Genomic DNA, 18,194 nt, shown 5'->3' with positions numbered 1-18,194 from the left:
GATGTTCTTGTAACTCCTTTCAGTGCCACATAAAACAACGTAGATAAACCACACCAGAAGTTGATTTTGAGAGAGCAGATGAATGGTGTGCACACAGTACCTTGAAGATAACTGGGAAGGCTGTGGTGATCATTTCTTGCATCTCATTTTGGGGCAGTAAGCTCGAGATGAGATCTGGTAATCTTTTGAAGTCTTCCATTTAAATCTTTCAGAGCACATCTCTAGATCAAACTGACAGTGTCTCAGCTTTGTTTGTCCTCTCCTACACAGTAAATGCTTTACATTTATAGCCTGCTTAGGAACATAAAGTGAATTGCTTTTGTAATAGTCAAACATGTGCTATTATGATCCATTTTTTGTTTTTATTACTTCTAAACATTTCAAAACACATAACTTTCATGTATATGAAGTCATAAAAAAAAATAGGAAAGGATCCAACTATTAAGACCCAAAACACTACTTAAAGAGTAATTGTCCTATAGGAAGAAAATGGGAGAAGTATATAAAGTATGAAGGGGGAGGGGGATATGAGTGAAAACTGAAGACTTGTAGCCATAGAGAGTTCCAAATATTGCTGGCTTAAACTCTGTTGAAGTACTCTGTGCTAGTGCTTCTTGTAAGTACTCATCTTGAAGGCCAAAAGGGGAAATGCTCAGCATGAGGACCTTTGCATTCTGCATATGTATACTATATTACCTTTGTAAACTTAAATATTTATTTTGTAAGTAATTACACAAATCAGAGTACAGGCCATATTTAATACTAATTGTTTTAGGAGTAACAATGTGAGGTTTATTTACTATAACCTATGCAGAAAAAAAAAGTGTATTGCTGATAAGTTTGGATATACTATTACTGTGTGGAAATTAAGCATTCTTTTGTATGGGCTCTAGTAGTTGTGATTAGCTTTAACTGAAGACTTCTTTCTCAAGACAGTTTAGCCTATGCTGTCTACTCTTCCTTTCCTCTCCTCCCACTACCACCACCATCCAAGGAATGTCTTCCCTCCCCCAATCCCCTGCAATCCCAACTGCTAATTATTTGAGACTTGCCTTGTATTGAATTATGTTGGACTTTCTGATGAAGGTGTGGTCTTCCAATAGCAAGCAAAGAAAAGCTGCAGGACAGACTGAGGATAGCTAATAAATCTACCTGTATCTCTAAATGAAAGTTAAGCCTCTCCAGTGAAGTCAACAGTCCAGATCAGGTTAAATTTAGCAGTGCTTGTCCCATACAGAACAAGTGCTGTGAGAGGACCTTCCATGTACCACCACACCTCTCCCTGCACCCCCTGCCTTAATAAAGAAAAAACCCAGCTCTCAACACTGACCAATGCACTGTTTGTCTGTCAGATTGTGATTCTCTCGAACAGAATGAGATAGCAGCAAAAATATATTTAAGATGAAAGTGACAGGCAAAGGAGCAAGTTGCATAGGAATGACATCAGTTCTTTGTAACTGTGTGTGCTTTGTGCTGCATATTTAGATATCCTTCTTAAAGAAGAGTGTTCTAGGCAGCATGGATTTAAAGTGTACTCCATTTGTTTTTAGAGGAAGCAGTGCCAAATTCAGTGAAGTACTAAGTAAATGCAACTTCTGCCATTTTACAGTTAACATGATTGTGTGTTGTTCTTTCTTGAAGCAACTGTTAGATATTTTAATTAACCCATTTTCTTCACTTGGTATTTGCTAAAAAATAAAAACTAAAACATGTATGGTTTCTTTCTAGTCTGCAAAGGGACTAGAGCTGGGGAACAGAAGGGAATCACATAGCTTTGCTCCTCTGAGACCTTCATGTGCACAAGTAAACTGAGAAATCTTGCACTTTGAAAAGGCAGAACAGCACATGCCCATGTGGACTGGCTGTCCAAACATGTGGTTCAGAGTGTTCAAATGAAACATGGACACGGTCACCTCTGAGACCTTTGTGGGTTTGCTACTCTTGTGGCTACAGGCAGGTTATGTTGATGTAAGGTTCAGAATCTTTATTTCCATTCCTGTCAATCTCCAGTGTTATGTTTGTTATATAAGTGAGAAAGTATGTGTGTGTGTGTGTTAATCTTAATTGTTTGTTTTGTAGATTTCTGGCTTTTGAGTTGCTTAGTGACTTTTTTGTAATTGATACCTGAAATTGAGGGGAGTTGTCAGGATGCCCCCCTGGCAAGAACAACATATCCATGGCTGTCTCAGCATTTCTAATACCTAATTCATACGTTTGTGATGTTTTGAATATTTCTCCAGTGTCAGTTGGGTTTTGATGCATCTTGACATGCTCTTCTTTTATGATTTTTCACCAACACTAGTATTTTTTGTTGGTTGTGTAATTAACAAAAATAGTGGTGATTGTTACATATAAATGTGTAACGCTAAGGGTATTTTCCAGTCAAAATTTGTACTTGGAAAGGTTGAGGTTGTAAATTCTTTTCAAGGTTTCTCAGCTGCAAGACTTGCAGTATTAAATTCTCTAATGTTTTTGAGTAATTCCTGTAAGTATGTAAAATTGTTTCCGTTTCTAGCACATTCTTCTGCATAGGTGATAGTGTTTCCACTAGTGAGAGAGCTACTGAACTACATCTTTTGATATTTCCACTTAAAAGAAGTTGCAGTTCTGTATGGTATTGCGGTCCTAGCAAAAAATTTGCAACCCAATAAAAGGGAACAGTAGGACTTCAGGCCACTTTTTCATGCCTATGATTTTGGTTATGTCAGGAGCTGAGTACTGTCAACACTGAAGCTATCTATTCTCTAGCTTAATGAGTGGGTGGTTGTAGGCACTATAACCTAGTACAAGCAGATAGCCCTAGTGTTTGCTCTAGTGTCCTTTGAAAACAGCGTTTTAAGTATCTTATGTCATGTGCTGGAAGACTCTACCATGTCACCATCTTCTTGAAAGTAACTTAGAAGAAGTCTCTTTACTTGAATTCTGTCACTTTATGTGGCCAGAAGAAGTTGGAGAATTTTTTCCAAGGAAGTACAAAATTCCCTTTTCCATATTTTTGGGGTAGTTTTGGGTGGGAGAAGACCCTTAGACCACCCCAAACCTTGCTTTCAAGGAGTGGTAAATAATGTATTAGACTGATGCACTTGGGAGACTTCAGGCTTGCAGAGTGTCGACATGTCTTGGCACATTAAATACTGTTGGCACTACCAGTATCACTTGTCATTCATAATTGCTTGCACATTATTCATAGTTTACTTAATAAATATGCACAATAGAAAACATTTCACTGAAAGCATCTTGTTACTATGACAGATTATTTGTTTTGCTTTGTCAGAAAACTCTACAAGCGTTATGCATTCCTCCGCTGTGATGATGAGAAAGAACAATTCTTATATCATCTCCTGTCATTCAATGCTGTTGATTACTTTTGTTTTACCAATGTTTTCACAACAATCTGTAAGTATTTGCTTTCCCTGGAGCTCTGATTTCAAGATTTTGTTGAGTCCATATCCAAAATTCTAAACGTCTCTGAGCAACGTGCATTGCTGTAATTGTTCTTCTTTCTTCCTGGTATCCATCTGTCTATGCTGTATCACTATTTCTGTGATCCTCTCTGGTGGGCAGTAGTGTGTGTCTCTGTCACTAAAGGCTTTAGTTTCTAACTTGGTAAAATATGTAGCTTTAATCTTTTTAGTTGGGGGAGAGCTCTCAACAGAAAATTTTGTGATGGGCTTGTTTTCATCACACTAAACAAGAACAGTATGGATTGTTCACTGTCAAGGTAAGAATATTATCTCATGCTAGGAATTAAAAAGAAAGCAAAAAAAATTTCCCTTTTTCATGCTCAGCCTACTTTGCTGCATGCCTGTCTCTGAGTTTGTGATAACAATGAAATGCTCATTGAGGGCTGTATCAGAACTCTGCAACACATTGAAGTACCGCTTTTTTTTTTTTTTTTTTTCTTAAAAGCATTCCCTATAGAAACTTTTAATTTGTTGCTGATGCTTAAATGTGTTTCAGTGTTCTCATGCATATGTGACCTCCTGCAAAAGGACCTCACTGGTAAGGCAGAATGAGGAAAGACTTTAGCAAGGCTTATAAAATAGGGGTTGGGATTGTGTGAAAGGACCCCTCAGGCTTGATGATACGTTACAATCCATATTTCTGTGTATGAAAGACAAAGCAAGCAGATGTCTAAGCAAAATAGTTTTTGCTCTTGTGGGCAAGTTCTGGGCAATGCTAAAATCTGGTCTGCTGGATGCAGTTAAACTGTCACTTGCTTTAAGTCTATCTGCACAGAAAATAAAAAGAGAAACATTTTAATTAATTCTTAAATGCTGCAAGCATCAAGCTTTTAAGAAAATCCAACCACCAAATGCTTTCTTGAGGGCACTGACAGCTGAGGAGACATTGAGGGAGAAATGTATTAAGTGCCTCAGCTGAAAAGCCCTAACTGTAATCCATTTATGCACTATAAAAGGAGGGCATATCGCCAAGCAACACAATGACCATTCAGAAAATTGGATTTTGTTATAGAAGTTTGGTTAATAGGGGTCTGTGCATGATACGCTAGGCTATTGAAGAGCATGTGCATTTCCTCAAGGAGCATGTGCCTCGGGAGCCAGAGAAGGGGCAGTAACTCAGGTGGTACTGTGTTGAATTTGTTGTTGGTAAACCAGGGAACCAGAAGGCATTTGAGCATGTGTGTGGTGCCAGTTAGAGGGGGGAAAAAAGTTGTCTGTTCTCTTTACAGTCAAGAAGTCTTACAGTTAGCGTAACTAAGAGCAACATCGTACAGAGAAACTTGTAGCCTTATAATGTATTTTCGCTGAATTTGTTCAGCCACAGTAGTGAATGCTTCTGCAAGCAAGTCCTGCAGACAAAGGCTTTGGGTAGTCATTGAATGGGAATTGGTGTTGGTTGTGCAGTGTGCATGCGTGCACAGGCAGAAGCACACAGTTAGGATTTGAGCGAGGAGTTGCATGCTGAGCTACAGTGTAGTCCTGGATACATGAATATTCTGTCTTCCTTGTCTCTAAGCTGGGACAAGTAACCATCTTCATGACATGTTTTGAGGCTGGTAAATGAAAAATTATTTTACCCATATGAAGGCATTATTCCATCCATATTTCTTTTTTCACTTGACAGTGTTTTGCTATCAGCTCTGCTTCTTAATGACTGCTGTGTGTACACTTCCTGATTGTCAGTCTGTGCTTAGTGTGCAAGTGTTTAGCATGATTAAATAGCAGCTCTGATGTTTTAACATTTCATGATACTGCAGTATTATTTTATGACTTATTTTTTCCCCCTCTCCTCATTAAAGAGGTTACATAGTTATCCTTCTCATTTTTGAAGTGTTATTTCTTCTTGTGTTTGCAGTGATACCATACCATATATTGATTGTTCCTAGCAAAAAACTTGGTGGCTCAATGTTTACAGCCAATCCTTGGATTTGTATCTCAGGAGAACTGGGTGAAACAGGAGTCCTTCAGATTCCCAGGAATATATTAGAAATGACTTTTGAGGTTTGTACTGCTTGATACAAAATAATGCTTTGGATGTTCTATTTGTTCAGTTTTAAATTCTCGCTTTGCTGTACCATCTTGCCATACATTTCGTATCTTTATTTGATGTGGTTAGTCACAAATACTTCCTGTGCCTATGCATAACAAACTTCATCTATATTTTATAGCATGCAGAGCAAAATGACTGACAAATCCTTAGTTCAAGAGTGGACAAGACTGTCTTAATATCACAACTTTGTATTGTAATGGTGGGAGGTGTCATATCTTCTATTGGAAACAAAGAAGTGATTGTGCTCGGATTTGTGTGTGTGTGTGTGCATGCACTGGGTAAAATTTAATTGAAAAATCTAGTTCAATTGATGTTCCCTCTGCTGATCAAAACAGTATTTAACAAAACAAAGCAAGCAGAAGCAAATAAAGCAACCTACCCCTAAAAAGCACAGAATCAGTCATGCAATCAGAAAGGAGAACCACATATCTGATTCCCTCTCTGAGCATGTTCTCTAAATTTACTCCTCCAGCATGCTGCTCTCTTTCAGTTTGCTCTGACAAACTCTTTGTTTAATTTGCAGTGCCAGAACCTGGGAAAACTGACCACAGTGCAAATAGGACATGATAATTCAGGGCTGTATGCCAAGTGGCTAGTGGAATATGTTATGGTCAGAAATGAAATAACAGGGCATACTTACAAGTAAGTATAATCCTGACATTTCATGTTGGGTAAGTAGAATTTCTGCGGGAAGCAGGCACAGTAGGGCTTGTTTGATTTGAAAGGTCTTACCTCCTGGGACTCTGTGTCTACAGCTGCTGCTACCTGAAGGCATAGAAAGATCGTTTGGCTTCTGGCATTAAACAGGTCATGATTCTTACAATATTAAACAGACTTTTTAGTTTGTAGATGTTCATGTCCAGTCTCAAAACATTAGTGGAGAAGATGAGTTGACTGTTGTGCATCTTAAAAATAATCTGCCTCGAGACTACAGAAGAAATAGCAAGTTAGAGCTTGCCGCTTACCAAATATAGGTGGTATTTTATATTAAGGCTGCAGGCTCTAGGTGTTATAGAGAGACCTTTGGGCACAAGCTGGAACACAAGGGCTTATGAGTGTTAGAAACCTGTGTTTGCGTAGTGAAAGTAAAGGAACAAAATTTACAGTAAGAATTAAATTTGTTTGTGTTATGTACAGCATAGTTTGATGCCTTGTCCTTTGTTTAGAGAAACTGTCAAGGTCATGTTGCTGACAAACTGTCCAGTAAGTTTAATCAGTTTTCCGTGCCAGTTTGTTTGTAATTAAATGAAGAGGCAAGGTTTTGGATCCTGTTCAGTTTTCTGATTAAGGTGATTAAACTGACAACAACACTGGTTCATAGAAAGTGATAATGAGCAAGTGAGCCTGTGTGCTTTCTAGTATCTGATTTAATATCCCAATTTCAGTAGATGTATTGGTGCTTTGGCATTTAAGTATGTGTTTGGGGTTGTGGGTTTTTTTGTGTCTGGCCTACTATGTAACGTATTCAGTGAAAGCACGGGTGTATTCATACACATATATAGTGTGTAGAAATACCTTATGCCTCTTTTTCCTCTGAGGACCTCAAATCACGTGCTACATATTAGGATACAAGACAAAATCTGACACTGTTTGCTTTGCTGATCATCTAGTACAACTTTTAGTCCAAACTTGGAACTGAAAAGCTGTTTTACTTTTGCTCCCTCTGCTGGCACAAGCCAAACCCAAGACTGTTACTTGTTGCTAGACAAGTGGCGTATTTCTCATAACTATACTAGCAGAATTGGGTGTTATGCAGCTGCAATTGAAAGTCTTTGTTGTGGAATTGGATCGGCATTGAAGGACTTGATCCACACATCTCCTTTATGTTCTTAGGTTTCCCTGTGGAAGGTGGCTTGGAAAGGGAATGGATGATGGCAGCTTGGAGAGGATCCTGGTGGGAGAGTTGCTAACTTCCCACACTGAGGTCGATGAGCGGCAGTGCCGAACCCCTCCTCTGCAGCAGTCACCAAGCATGATCAGAAGATTTGTCACTATATCTCCAAACAATAAGCCAAGTGAGTGGTGGGGGATGTTTTGCCTTGGACAGTGCTGCATCATCGCCTGAGGAGAGCTGCTTACAAACAGAACTGTAGGTTTACTTGTATTTTAGAACTGTGTCGAGGACAGGACCTGTGAAATTCACCTAGCCAACACCCTGCTCAAAGTCCAGCTGACTTCCAAATTACAGTCCTGATCAACCTGTTCTATATACTCATTTTGAAAGCCTCCAGGATTGGAGGGAGATGTCTCTGGACTCCTGGTCCAGTGCTTAGCTGCCTTAGTGGTGGCCTCTGTATTGTCCTTCATCTGTGGAATGATTGCTATGGAGGAAGGTAGAAATTTACTGTCTTGTCTCTATCTATCTATCCTTCATGGATGAAAAATCTTGCTAGTGTGTTCTATTCATGGACTTTAGTTTTCTGTTGAGATTGCTGTCCTGGGATTGTCTTATTCTTGATAAATCAGGTGGTTACTTTGCTCCCAAGCGTGCTTGGATTTACAGTGAAACTGCCACAGTAAGTATTTCCAGAATGCCCAGATTTTGTGGTCCTGATCAGAGCACAGTTCCTGCTTAGCTTTGAGCCCTGATCTGAAAATTCACTTAATATGTAAAACTCATTTCCACCTGTTGTTGTGTTGAAACACCACAGTGTTAACTTTGATGTAAAAACAAACCATCTCCATTTCTACCTCCTCCACAGTAAATAAAAGTAGATTTGGATTTCTATTACCCACAGTCCAGCACCTTTTCAGTAACAGGATAAGTCATACTGGTTCATGCTTCTCTTCTTTTTTGTACAGTTTCTAAAGCTGCTACAGAATGACTGAATATATTTTTTTATTTTGCAGAGTTAAATACTGGTCAGATACAAGAAGCGATTGGTGAAGCTGTCAATGGTATTGTCAAGCATTTCCACAAACCAGAGAAGGAGGTGAGGAGGAGTTGTCTGTGTAGCGGCACTCCTGTCTTAAAAATCTTACTAGTAAGCACTGGAGAATATGTAACAAAAATAACTAAAATGAATCAAAAGCCATCTGTTTGAAAATTCCTTAAGTGGAGCAAAAATGAGATATTCAGTTTTGCTGCTAACTGGAGCATTTTGCTAATTTAAATGTTAACATTCTGGTATTGGCAATTGTGTTATTAATTGAATTCTGTCAAGGATTCTGCCTATACCACTGTGAAGAGTATTGCCTCCTGTTTAGTTTGCTCTGGGTTAACTGGCAATTTTACATCCACATGGAGAACTGAGTACCTCTTTTAATGCCTGTTTTGCATTATCTTTGCTACTTAAAACATGAAAACCCATGGGGCATTAAAAAAAAAAAAAACAAAAACAAACCAAACAAACCCAAAAGAAACAAAAAAGACCCACACCCACCCACCCACCCCCACCTCCTCCCCACACAAGTGAAGCACAAGTACACTTCTATATGTTGGCTCCCATATGGGTATCTATTAAAAGTCATTAATTTTTTACAAATAGGTCCTCCTATTCTTTCTGCACCTATCTTTTCTAAGTTCAGTATAGCACAGCAAATTCATGTATAATTCTGGTTGATGATCATATTTACACAATAATCTCAAGTGGCCATGCACTGGTTTTGCAAAAATAGAATTTACCATCACGTAAAGAAGAACTTGGGGTTTTTCTGAGGTTTAAAAATTGCATTAAACGTTGGTTTTGTTGAGAAGCAGTGTGAGGCACTGGACCTGTGATCTTTATTATTTAGTAAAAGAGGAAACTATTTTCTTCATTTTCTGTACAGTGGTCATTATTATAGGTAAAACCTGCTCTCTCTTCAGCCTTGTTCTTAGAGAGGTCAACACATTTTTGAATGCTTGGGACTTGAGAACTGGGCCATCGTGTGTGAGGCCACTGTTTGACAGTAGACTGTAACTTTGGGCACTTATTTATTTAAAAACTGGTCTCAGTAATAGATGCTTGAGCCACTTTTGTGTCCCAGACTGAGAGAATAAGTGTGTGTGCTTTCTGTGTGCACTTGGCAGAGAGGAAGTCTGACACTGTTGCTGTGTGGAGAAAGTGGTCTTGTTTCAGCTCTTGAGCAAGTGTTTCAACATGGATTTAAATCACCGAGACTCTTCAAAAACGTCTTTATTTGGGACTTCTTAGGTAAGTGGGAGGAAGATATACCAGAGCCTGTTAGTGTCTTTGAAATGTATCCATCTGTGTTCCTTATCATTGCTGCTGTGTCTCAGCTGGTGTGAACAGCATTCTTCCTGGAGGCATCTCAGCAGCTGAATTGCTGTAAGAGCTCTTATCAGCTCGTACTGTTAAGAGGAAGAGCATCTGTCTTATGCCAAAGTTGGCACTGTGCTTAATACAGTAACTGGACTTTGTCCTTCTAGCAGTAATACTGTAAGGGAAACTTATTAGTGAGGAATAATTATTTAAATAAGGTGGTGAATTGACATATGGTAACCTTGGTCTTAATTGAGCATAGTGAAAGCAATAAATCACACTTTTAGGAGGTTGAGTTGCCTTATAAAGCACAACAGATGAATGTCCTGCTAATTGTACTTACTGGACATTGAAATAAAGGATACATTATTCAACTTAGGATACATTATTAAATAAAGGATACATAAGCATACGATTTTCACGCAGTGATCTGTGACATAGGGCTGAATAAACCAACTGAGTACACAAACACCTTTTAGAGAAGGAATTATTTTTATTGCTGTTTCTGTGTTCTGAGTAGGTGCTTTGACATCACTTTTCTTGTATCATCATTTTACTGTAGCATCTCAAAATTCAGTAGATACAAGACCCTCTTTAGCGCTGTTCAGAGGGAAGGAAGTGGAATCCCAGCTTTACACGTGGGAATACAGGACTGAATCAAACAGAAAAAATCTCTGCTTAAATGTAATAATTCAGGAAATTCCTGGATGAGCATTGAATCTAGGCCTTTCACCCTTAGCTGTGCCCTCCATGATGCAGACACTCATGCTATTTGCCAATGGTGTGATATGAGCATCAGATAGCCTTATGGATTTGTAAGCATGCTTTCGGTGGGAGGTGTTATACTGAGATGGTATTAAATTTAATAGTCTGAATTTGAAGGTCTTAGTGCCTAATTATTTTATTCCAAGCACAGGAGAATGATATTTCAGATATTTTAGGACTTACTATATGCACTGATGAAACTTCATTATCTCCCACCATTTTTTAAGAAAAAGCACAAACATACTATGAGACCCTTGAGCAGAATGAGATGGTCCCAGAAGAGAACTGGCAAACAAGGGCCAGGAATTTCTGTCGCTTTATCACTGCTATCAACAACACCCCTAGAAACATTGGGAAGGATGGCAAGTTTCAGATGCTGGTGTGTCTTGGAGCCAGGTATAAGGAAACTTATTGTTGTTGTTATTGATATTTTAATAAAATGATGTTGCGTATTAGTAAGATAAAGCCACACAACTGCTGGATTGTCCAGTTTGGCTATTACTTACACAGTTCCCTGATGTTACTGAAGAAGGATCAAATAAACCACACCCTGACTGAGTTCTTAGGCATGTGAAATGTGGGAAGTCTGAGATACAAAACTGAGTAACCCAGAGCGCTGAGCAGCTGAACCAAGAGAGAAAGGTAGTAGGCTGGTGTGAATAGCCTCCCTCTCATGTACGGCTAGCAAGGTCAGAAGATAGAGACAGAAAACCATCCATCAGTGAGGCCTCTCCAGTTAATGGCTGAGTAAATTCTCCACCCTCCACCTGCTCAGTGTAGGAGGGAAGCTGGGACCATCTCGGAGCCTCTTGACACAGAAGCAGTGGAGCAGGCTAGTGACTTTGAGCCTGCTTGGGACTTCCAGGCCTCCTGGGAACCATATCTTTTGGTGTGAGGGGTGGGAAGCCTAGAAATGTCTCTCACAGATGCTCCCTACTTAAACAAGTTCCACAGACTCCCCCTTCCCTGTTTTATAAAAGTATGTGGAGATGGTAGGTCTGTTTAGAAGGCAGAGAATAAAAACTATGTCAACGAAAATGAGAAATTAACTTGGCTTTATTTTTATTTCCAAATTGCAAATTGCCACTTTGTCAGAGACCACCTTTTGCATCACTGGATCGCCCTACTTGCAGACTGCCCGATTACAGCCCAGATGTATGAAGACATAGCACTGATTAAGGATCATACTCTTGTGAATTCTTTGATTCGAGTGCTGCAGACCTTGCAGGAGTTCAACATTACGCTGGAGGCATCTCTTGTCAAAGGAATCGATATTTGACCTCTTGTCCTACAAGAAAAGCTATCTTTTTTTTTTTTTTTTTTTTTTAAAAAAAAAAAAAAAAAGGCAACAAGGAGTGAATCTCGTTAGTATGCAAAATGTTCTGTCTGCCAGTACATTGTATCGTGAACTTGTTCATGGCCCTGAAATGCAACTTTGACTTTTCTTGAAGGAAACTCCAAAAATAGTACAGGCAAATGGATAGAAGCTGTAAACTCAATGTAAAAAAGAGGATTTTGGTATAAATATATTTTAGAGTTTATTTGCTGATTTGCTTTTTACACACTTTCATGTGAAAGAGATAGAGATGAGTATTGTGCAGCTTATTTTAAAGCTGCAGTATTTCCTTGCCATAGAAAATGTGCAGTGAGCCTTTCAGCATTCTGTGAACTTGCCTTCAGATATGCTGTATGTCATAGACCCCAATGTATACACTCCATTTCTGCTGAGAAGGTCATTCTATAGTTTTTAAACTAATATTTTATATATTAACATTATTACCAACGTTTGATTTTTAACGTATTGGGTCATGTTTTGCTGCAAGAGAACTACAAATCCGATGTGTGCTTTTTTTTAATAGCTCCAAAGCACTGACTTGTCAACAAATCATTTTTTCCTTTATTTTTGTCGTCAGTATTATTTTTAGTGAAATCCAGGAGACTGAACCGTGAAATGTGCAGAGATCAAAGTAATATTTTTCATATTGGTACGTAATTGCACAGAAGAAATTAAGTGTGTTTTTTAACTGATGTTTTTTATTTATTTAACCTATCATTGTGTTTTGTAAGTTTTGTCTTAAAAAAAAAAATCTTCTATGATACAACTGGCTATTTTATGTTGCAATACAGAATTTACAGTGCAGCCCCCTTAAATGAAAAACCTGGAATAATTGTTTGTAACACAAAAATATTTCTACTTGAACCAGCCTTTTGAAGCTTGGTATATGGTTGCTGCTGGTAATTCTCTTAACTGTTCATAAAGAGGGACATCAGTTCCCCAAATGCCAGGTGACTAAATAAAGATGTTTATGCCCCCATGAAATAATAATGGTATACCTTACTAACAAATATAAGGATTTCTTAATTTTTCTGAAAAGACAGTGAGTAGTAACGTTTTTTTCTTTTCTGTTTGAATGAATATGCCTTGGGTCCTACTGTCAGAGTCTGCTTCATTTGGGATGCTTTTGTTTTTAGTGGAGAAAGCTGTAGTCCACTTTACAATAAAACACAAACATTTTGAAAGCTTGATTTATTGGAGAGCTGGAACCTGACAAATGCCTAAAGGCACCTCTGTTCATTTGAATCCTCTGATAAAAATCTCTTTGAAATTAATATGTGACTTAAGAACAGGCTGTTTTATCAGCATCACAAATTACTGTACAAAAATTCAGGGCTATGTATTTAAGAGGTCTCCACTGTATAAACTTATCTCAGTATTGTCTCTCCTTTGAGAAGCAGAGTCCAAGTTTCTTGCTTCATATGATGTTGTAGCACCTTTTCTTTATCTACAGCTTAGTCACATCTTGTGATAGTTTTATTTCCATAATTTATAAGTATAGAACATGCATTAAATTTTTGACTATTTTTACTTTTGTCCTATTTATTTCATTATTAAATTGAGAAGTTCCTTTGTCACTACTAATCAGAGTGAGATTCTTTTTTGATTTCACAGTAGCATTAGGAAGATGCAGGTGTCAAAGACACTCCTCATGCTGGGTGGGTGTGAATTGTTTCACAGTCTGGAGCTTACAGGAGCATTTCACAGAAGTATTTTGTGTGTGCAGGTTTGGTTTTGTTGTTTGTTTTTTTTTTCAGCTTTGGAAGGACAAAAATAAAACAGATATACTTTATTCTAAGAATTTCATGTATTAATATGTTGGGATAATCTTTATATACTTGGCCCAGATTACTTGTTTATGTATTAATAATAGCAAAAAAAAAAAAAATCCACAGTGCTTTCAGCTATATTTAAGCCTACTTTACTAGGCCTGTGTATTTCACAGGGAATATGTCTATGTAAGAAGGGAGAGTTGGGTTAATTATTTTGACCTTAACAGATTAGTTGATCCTGTTAAAACCATATCTCCCATAGTATTAAGTATGGATTAATTTTACCTTGCATGAGATAATTAACCCAGAATTAAGGTGGTGTTTTTTTTTTTTTTTTTCTTCTTTTTTTCTTTACCGAAGTTCACCTAGAGTGGCACGATACCATTGGTTTAATGGCTTGCTTTGGTGTGGATCTTTTTGGCCTCATGATGACAGTTAGTGATGCCTGGAATGGACACAGGCCAGGGTCTCCAAATTCCCAAGTGGTGGGTTCTTTGGCTAGCACATGAGGATGGTGCTGTCTGTCAGTGACAGCACCCTGTGTGCTCGCTGTCCAGATGCAAAAGGAAGATGCAGAGGCCATCTTCCCAGATCCTCAGTTACTTTATTTTCACAGGGAAGACGACTTTGTGATAGACCCTTCTCCTTCTCTCACAGGGGGTCTGTGCTTAATCCTTTTAGGATTCAGAGCATTTTTGCTATGGACTTGCAAGTCTGGAAGGATTTGTTCCACTGAAGGACCAGTAGAAGGTTCTGAAACGCAGCAGAAAAATGTTGGTTTTGTTGGATCCAGAGGCCACCAAGGAAGACAGGTATTAAATATAGCTATGTGGTAGCCTGTTCTAGGGTTTTGGGAAGAGATTTGGTTGGCATATCTAAGAACAGTTCAGTCTGTAGTAGAAGACAATCTCTACCACTCTTCAGTGTTTACCACAAGCCAACCTCCTCCTTTCGTTGGTGTAGCCAGCATCAGGCCCACGGAGTAACATTAGGTTCCAGCATTTGCTCCTTCCATGTCGCTCTGCTGACCAGGATGACTCTGTATAGGAACAAATGGCATAGTCAGCATCTTTCACTCTTTAACTAGAGCTCTGTCAGATCTGTCTCCGTTTTTAAAATTTGCATTGCATTTTTTGTTCAGAAATGAGCTATAGAATAATGCAATTGTAACATTTTTTTTGCCCTATTAATTTTCTAGAATAAGGGAACAGGTTTGATAGGTGCAGGTTAATGTGGCTATGCTGTTTTTTTGTTAAGAGTTAATGGGAAAAGAATGGGTTTTTTAACAGCACACGTGCATTCCGTAGAGAGAAATATAATGATAAACAATAAGTAATTCATAATGCAGTAAATATATAGTGCTAAATTGGCCAAACATGTTTACAGGCTGATACCTGATTTGAGGAAACAAAAGCAGGCTATCACCTACCAATTACTTATGCTTCTTTGATTAATGGTGTCAAAGTTGATACAACGATACTTTTTACAAAAAGAAAATGAGAATTAATAAAGACTTGACTTAAATGTAATGAAATACTATGATGATAAGTTTATAAAAAAAAAAAGTCTTTACCTGCCGTAAACTTAACCATTTGACATTCTGTAGCTGAAAACATACTCATGAACTGAAGACTATACCACAACTTTTTTCATTATGAAGAATATTTTTCAAATTGTTCAAAGGGGGGTACCTTCTAGATGGATGATCCATATTTTTGATGTGTTTTGAATTCATGCATATGTTAAGATCCTTGCAGTGCAACTATTCAGAGTTAACTTTTTCTGTATATTGTTAAATGATTCTTGTCCGTAGTGCAAGATACTATAGGATACTTGAAAATACTTGAAGATATTGTACACGTACTTCACATCTTTGTAGTTCTTTATTTTTTACCTAGAGTTTGGCTGTTAAACTAAGATAAAGCATTAATACCTTATAAACTTTATATTTTACTACTTGGGGAAATCATTGGCTTGTTTTTTTAAAGGGTGGGTGTTGAAGTTTACATGATAATGACAAAACCAGGTACTGTTTTCCTTTTTTATTTTTCCTGTGACATTTCAATCCATTGGACATTAAATGTGAATTGGATATACAAAACAGTTTTACAGGTGTAGCTCATTTGCTGAATTGCAATAAAATTTGTCTTCTAACATGAAAAATAGCATTAATGTGCTATTTTCAAAAGCCTCTTATTATAATTTGGCTAATCATCTTTTCTTCTTTGCCTGACTGCAGGTATGTATGACATTTTAGTGTCTGATTTCAGGAGATGTTTTTTTTATGCAGTTTTATATTTGATGTGTTCAACTAAATGCCTGCCTCCCAGCACCAGTGTAGCCTGGTGAGAGGATCCATATAGAGAAGCAGGAATTGTTAGAGATGTAACTATCTAATGCTTCAAATATAAGGATAAGTGAGAAAATAGCACTGTCTTCCACCTCTGAGATTCTGACAACATCTGTGGCACATGTGTGTGCCCAAGCTTTATTGCCTCCATTACCTGTTTCCTACTTTTTTACTCCATCTTTGCCCAGGGTGAGACCTAATTTGACAGATAGTCCCAGAGAAGGAATTACTGGGTGGAGGGGTTGCACTGGCCTAGAAGCAAAAGTATGGTTCCTTCCCTCACCCTTCATTCACTTGTTGAATTATTTGAGGTACATACCCATGCAGTGGAGCCCAATATAATCTTGGTTCATTAGATAGTGCTCTGTTTATCTCACCTTGAAACTGGTTCTGCCTGCCTTACTGTATATTAAATCTAAGTTTTAGATTTGAGTGGAGTAGTAAACAAGTGTGAGCACAATTAATTTGTGGTTATGCTTTTGTAACTTTTCTGTTGTCTATGTTCTGAAAGTTTTATATGTCAATTGTGTGAGAAGCAGAGAGACTAAGTCAGTTTTACTCGCTTTCATCTCCTGCTTCATTCAAAATTCACTCTTCAGGACATCCCTGCGTGAGCAGGGGGGTTGGACAAGATGACCTTCAAAGGTCCCTTCCAACCTCAGTCACTGATTCTGCGGTTCTTCCCCATGTACAATGACAGGAAGCAGGTAAGAAGGCTGAATGCCACTTCCCCCATGTTGTACTGTTTCTGCCATTCCTTAGTAGCCCAGTGCCTGCAAAAAAGAGCATATCCTTCACGTGTGTTATTTTTTCTGTCTTTTTAGGAACCTACCCTCTCTTTTGTCAGCTATAGCCTGAGAGATTTGCTTATTCTTCTGAACTGCATGATAGCAATGGCTAACTTCTGCTTTGACAGATTTCTGTTTTGAAGCTGACAAATACAAAAGATAATTTTATCAGTCTGGGAACAGTGGTTCAAGTTAGAACTGTTCTGAAGTTGGTGGGGTTCACTCTGTCAAACTGTATGAGATCATTATTGGATGTTTTATACCATCAGGGAATATGCAGAAGGGAAGGCGTGTTATCATTATTTGGAGATATCTCTGCTTCTTTCACGTCTCTTTCACGTCTCTCTGTTTCTTCCCCCGCACACCCCTGGTCTGTGGTGGAGGCTTTTTTTTAAGCAAAGCAAAATAAAAAGTGTTAAGATCTCTCTTGGGGAAACCACATCAGTCTTCCTGAGCTGGCGATGACTCTGCACTACTGTCAACTGATGGTGTCATCCTGTGGGCACGCGGGGGGAGATGCTGCGAGGGTGAACGCAGCCTGCCCCATGCTCGCATGCGGTGGTGCTGGTGGCCTGAGCCTTGGGCAGGGCCGGCGGGTGCAGTTGTGAACTGGGGACCTGCTGCCGGGTGTGCTGCGCTTGTGCAAGGTGCTAAACCTGCCTCTCTTGGAAACAGAGACCATCTCGGTTCCCTAGGCTTGTTAGACCTGCTGCTTCTAATTCCTCTGCAAGGCACCGCGGGGATGGACGTGGGGCAGGCCCGGATGGAGTGAGAGGTAAGCACAGCTTCAGAAACACCTTCACTTCGTCACAGGTGGCCTTGAATCTTTCAGACTTTCCTGCAAGGGGGAAGGACAAAAAGGACAGGGGCCTCGGTGAGCAAAGTGTGTTGTGCAGCTGCTGGGTTCACAGCTCTTTTCCAAATGTCAGGTCTGAGGTGGTTTTCTAGAAGGTGATGCTTATTAATGTCTGTTGGAGAGGGGAGTTTGAGTGCTAGGCAGTGATTGTTGACTAACTGGTCCAAGCACATGGCTCTAGAAATGCACTTGTGTTACGATTTGTTGTAGCAACAACTTGGAAAGTTCTCTCAAAGAAATACAAGTGTCAAAGAGCTGCACCAAGCAGGTCTTCGTCTAAAAGTTATTTCAAGTAGCAAAAAGTGTCCTTTTTTTCCTTTTAACTCAAAGATGTATATTCATTAATAGAACATACTGTATTCAGTCCTGTAATAAACAGGAACTGTTCTTCATTTCAATGACAGTGGCATTTTAAAAAGCAGATCCTACAACATTTAAAATATCACTGGTGGATCTAAGGTTTGGTTCAGGGAAGTTTTTCTACCAGTGGCATAGAAAGACTTAGACAAGTAGCATAAATTACGTGGGAGGGTCTTTTAGACTTGTGACCAGAGGAACTCCAGATTTCCTCTCTGTTTGAGATGCCATGTGCAGCTCCCACTCCCAAG

At 38.7% G+C, this 18,194-nt stretch overlaps 1 protein-coding gene across 6 annotated transcripts in view; it reads left to right on the top strand.

The window, feature by feature from the left end:
• The window catches only part of DENND5A (DENN domain containing 5A), a 72,148-nt gene extending 56,453 nt beyond the window's left edge, over nucleotides 1-15,695 (top strand). For all 6 annotated transcript variants that reach the window (XM_042784773.1, XM_033006810.2, XM_042784771.1 and 3 more), the window contains 8 exons: nucleotides 3,275-3,396; nucleotides 5,320-5,465; nucleotides 6,038-6,156; nucleotides 7,348-7,529; nucleotides 8,365-8,447; nucleotides 9,527-9,650; nucleotides 10,712-10,880; nucleotides 11,580-15,695. In XM_042784773.1, the coding sequence (XP_042640707.1) occupies nucleotides 3,275-3,396; nucleotides 5,320-5,465; nucleotides 6,038-6,156; nucleotides 7,348-7,529; nucleotides 8,365-8,447; nucleotides 9,527-9,650; nucleotides 10,712-10,880; nucleotides 11,580-11,763 (1,129 nt within the window). In that variant the 3' untranslated portion in view covers nucleotides 11,764-15,695. The remainder of the gene's footprint in view (nucleotides 1-3,274; nucleotides 3,397-5,319; nucleotides 5,466-6,037; nucleotides 6,157-7,347; nucleotides 7,530-8,364; nucleotides 8,448-9,526; nucleotides 9,651-10,711; nucleotides 10,881-11,579) is intronic.
• Nucleotides 15,696-18,194: the final 2,499 nt, after the last annotated feature.

This window comes from Tyto alba, unplaced genomic scaffold (assembly GCF_018691265.1).
Source record: "Tyto alba isolate M040663 unplaced genomic scaffold, T.alba_DEE_v4.0 Super-Scaffold_8, whole genome shotgun sequence".
Classification (NCBI taxonomy): Eukaryota; Metazoa; Chordata; class Aves; order Strigiformes; family Tytonidae; genus Tyto; species Tyto alba.
The sequence above is the reverse complement of the archived record's forward strand: the minus strand, read 5'-3'. Positions and strand labels throughout refer to the sequence as shown.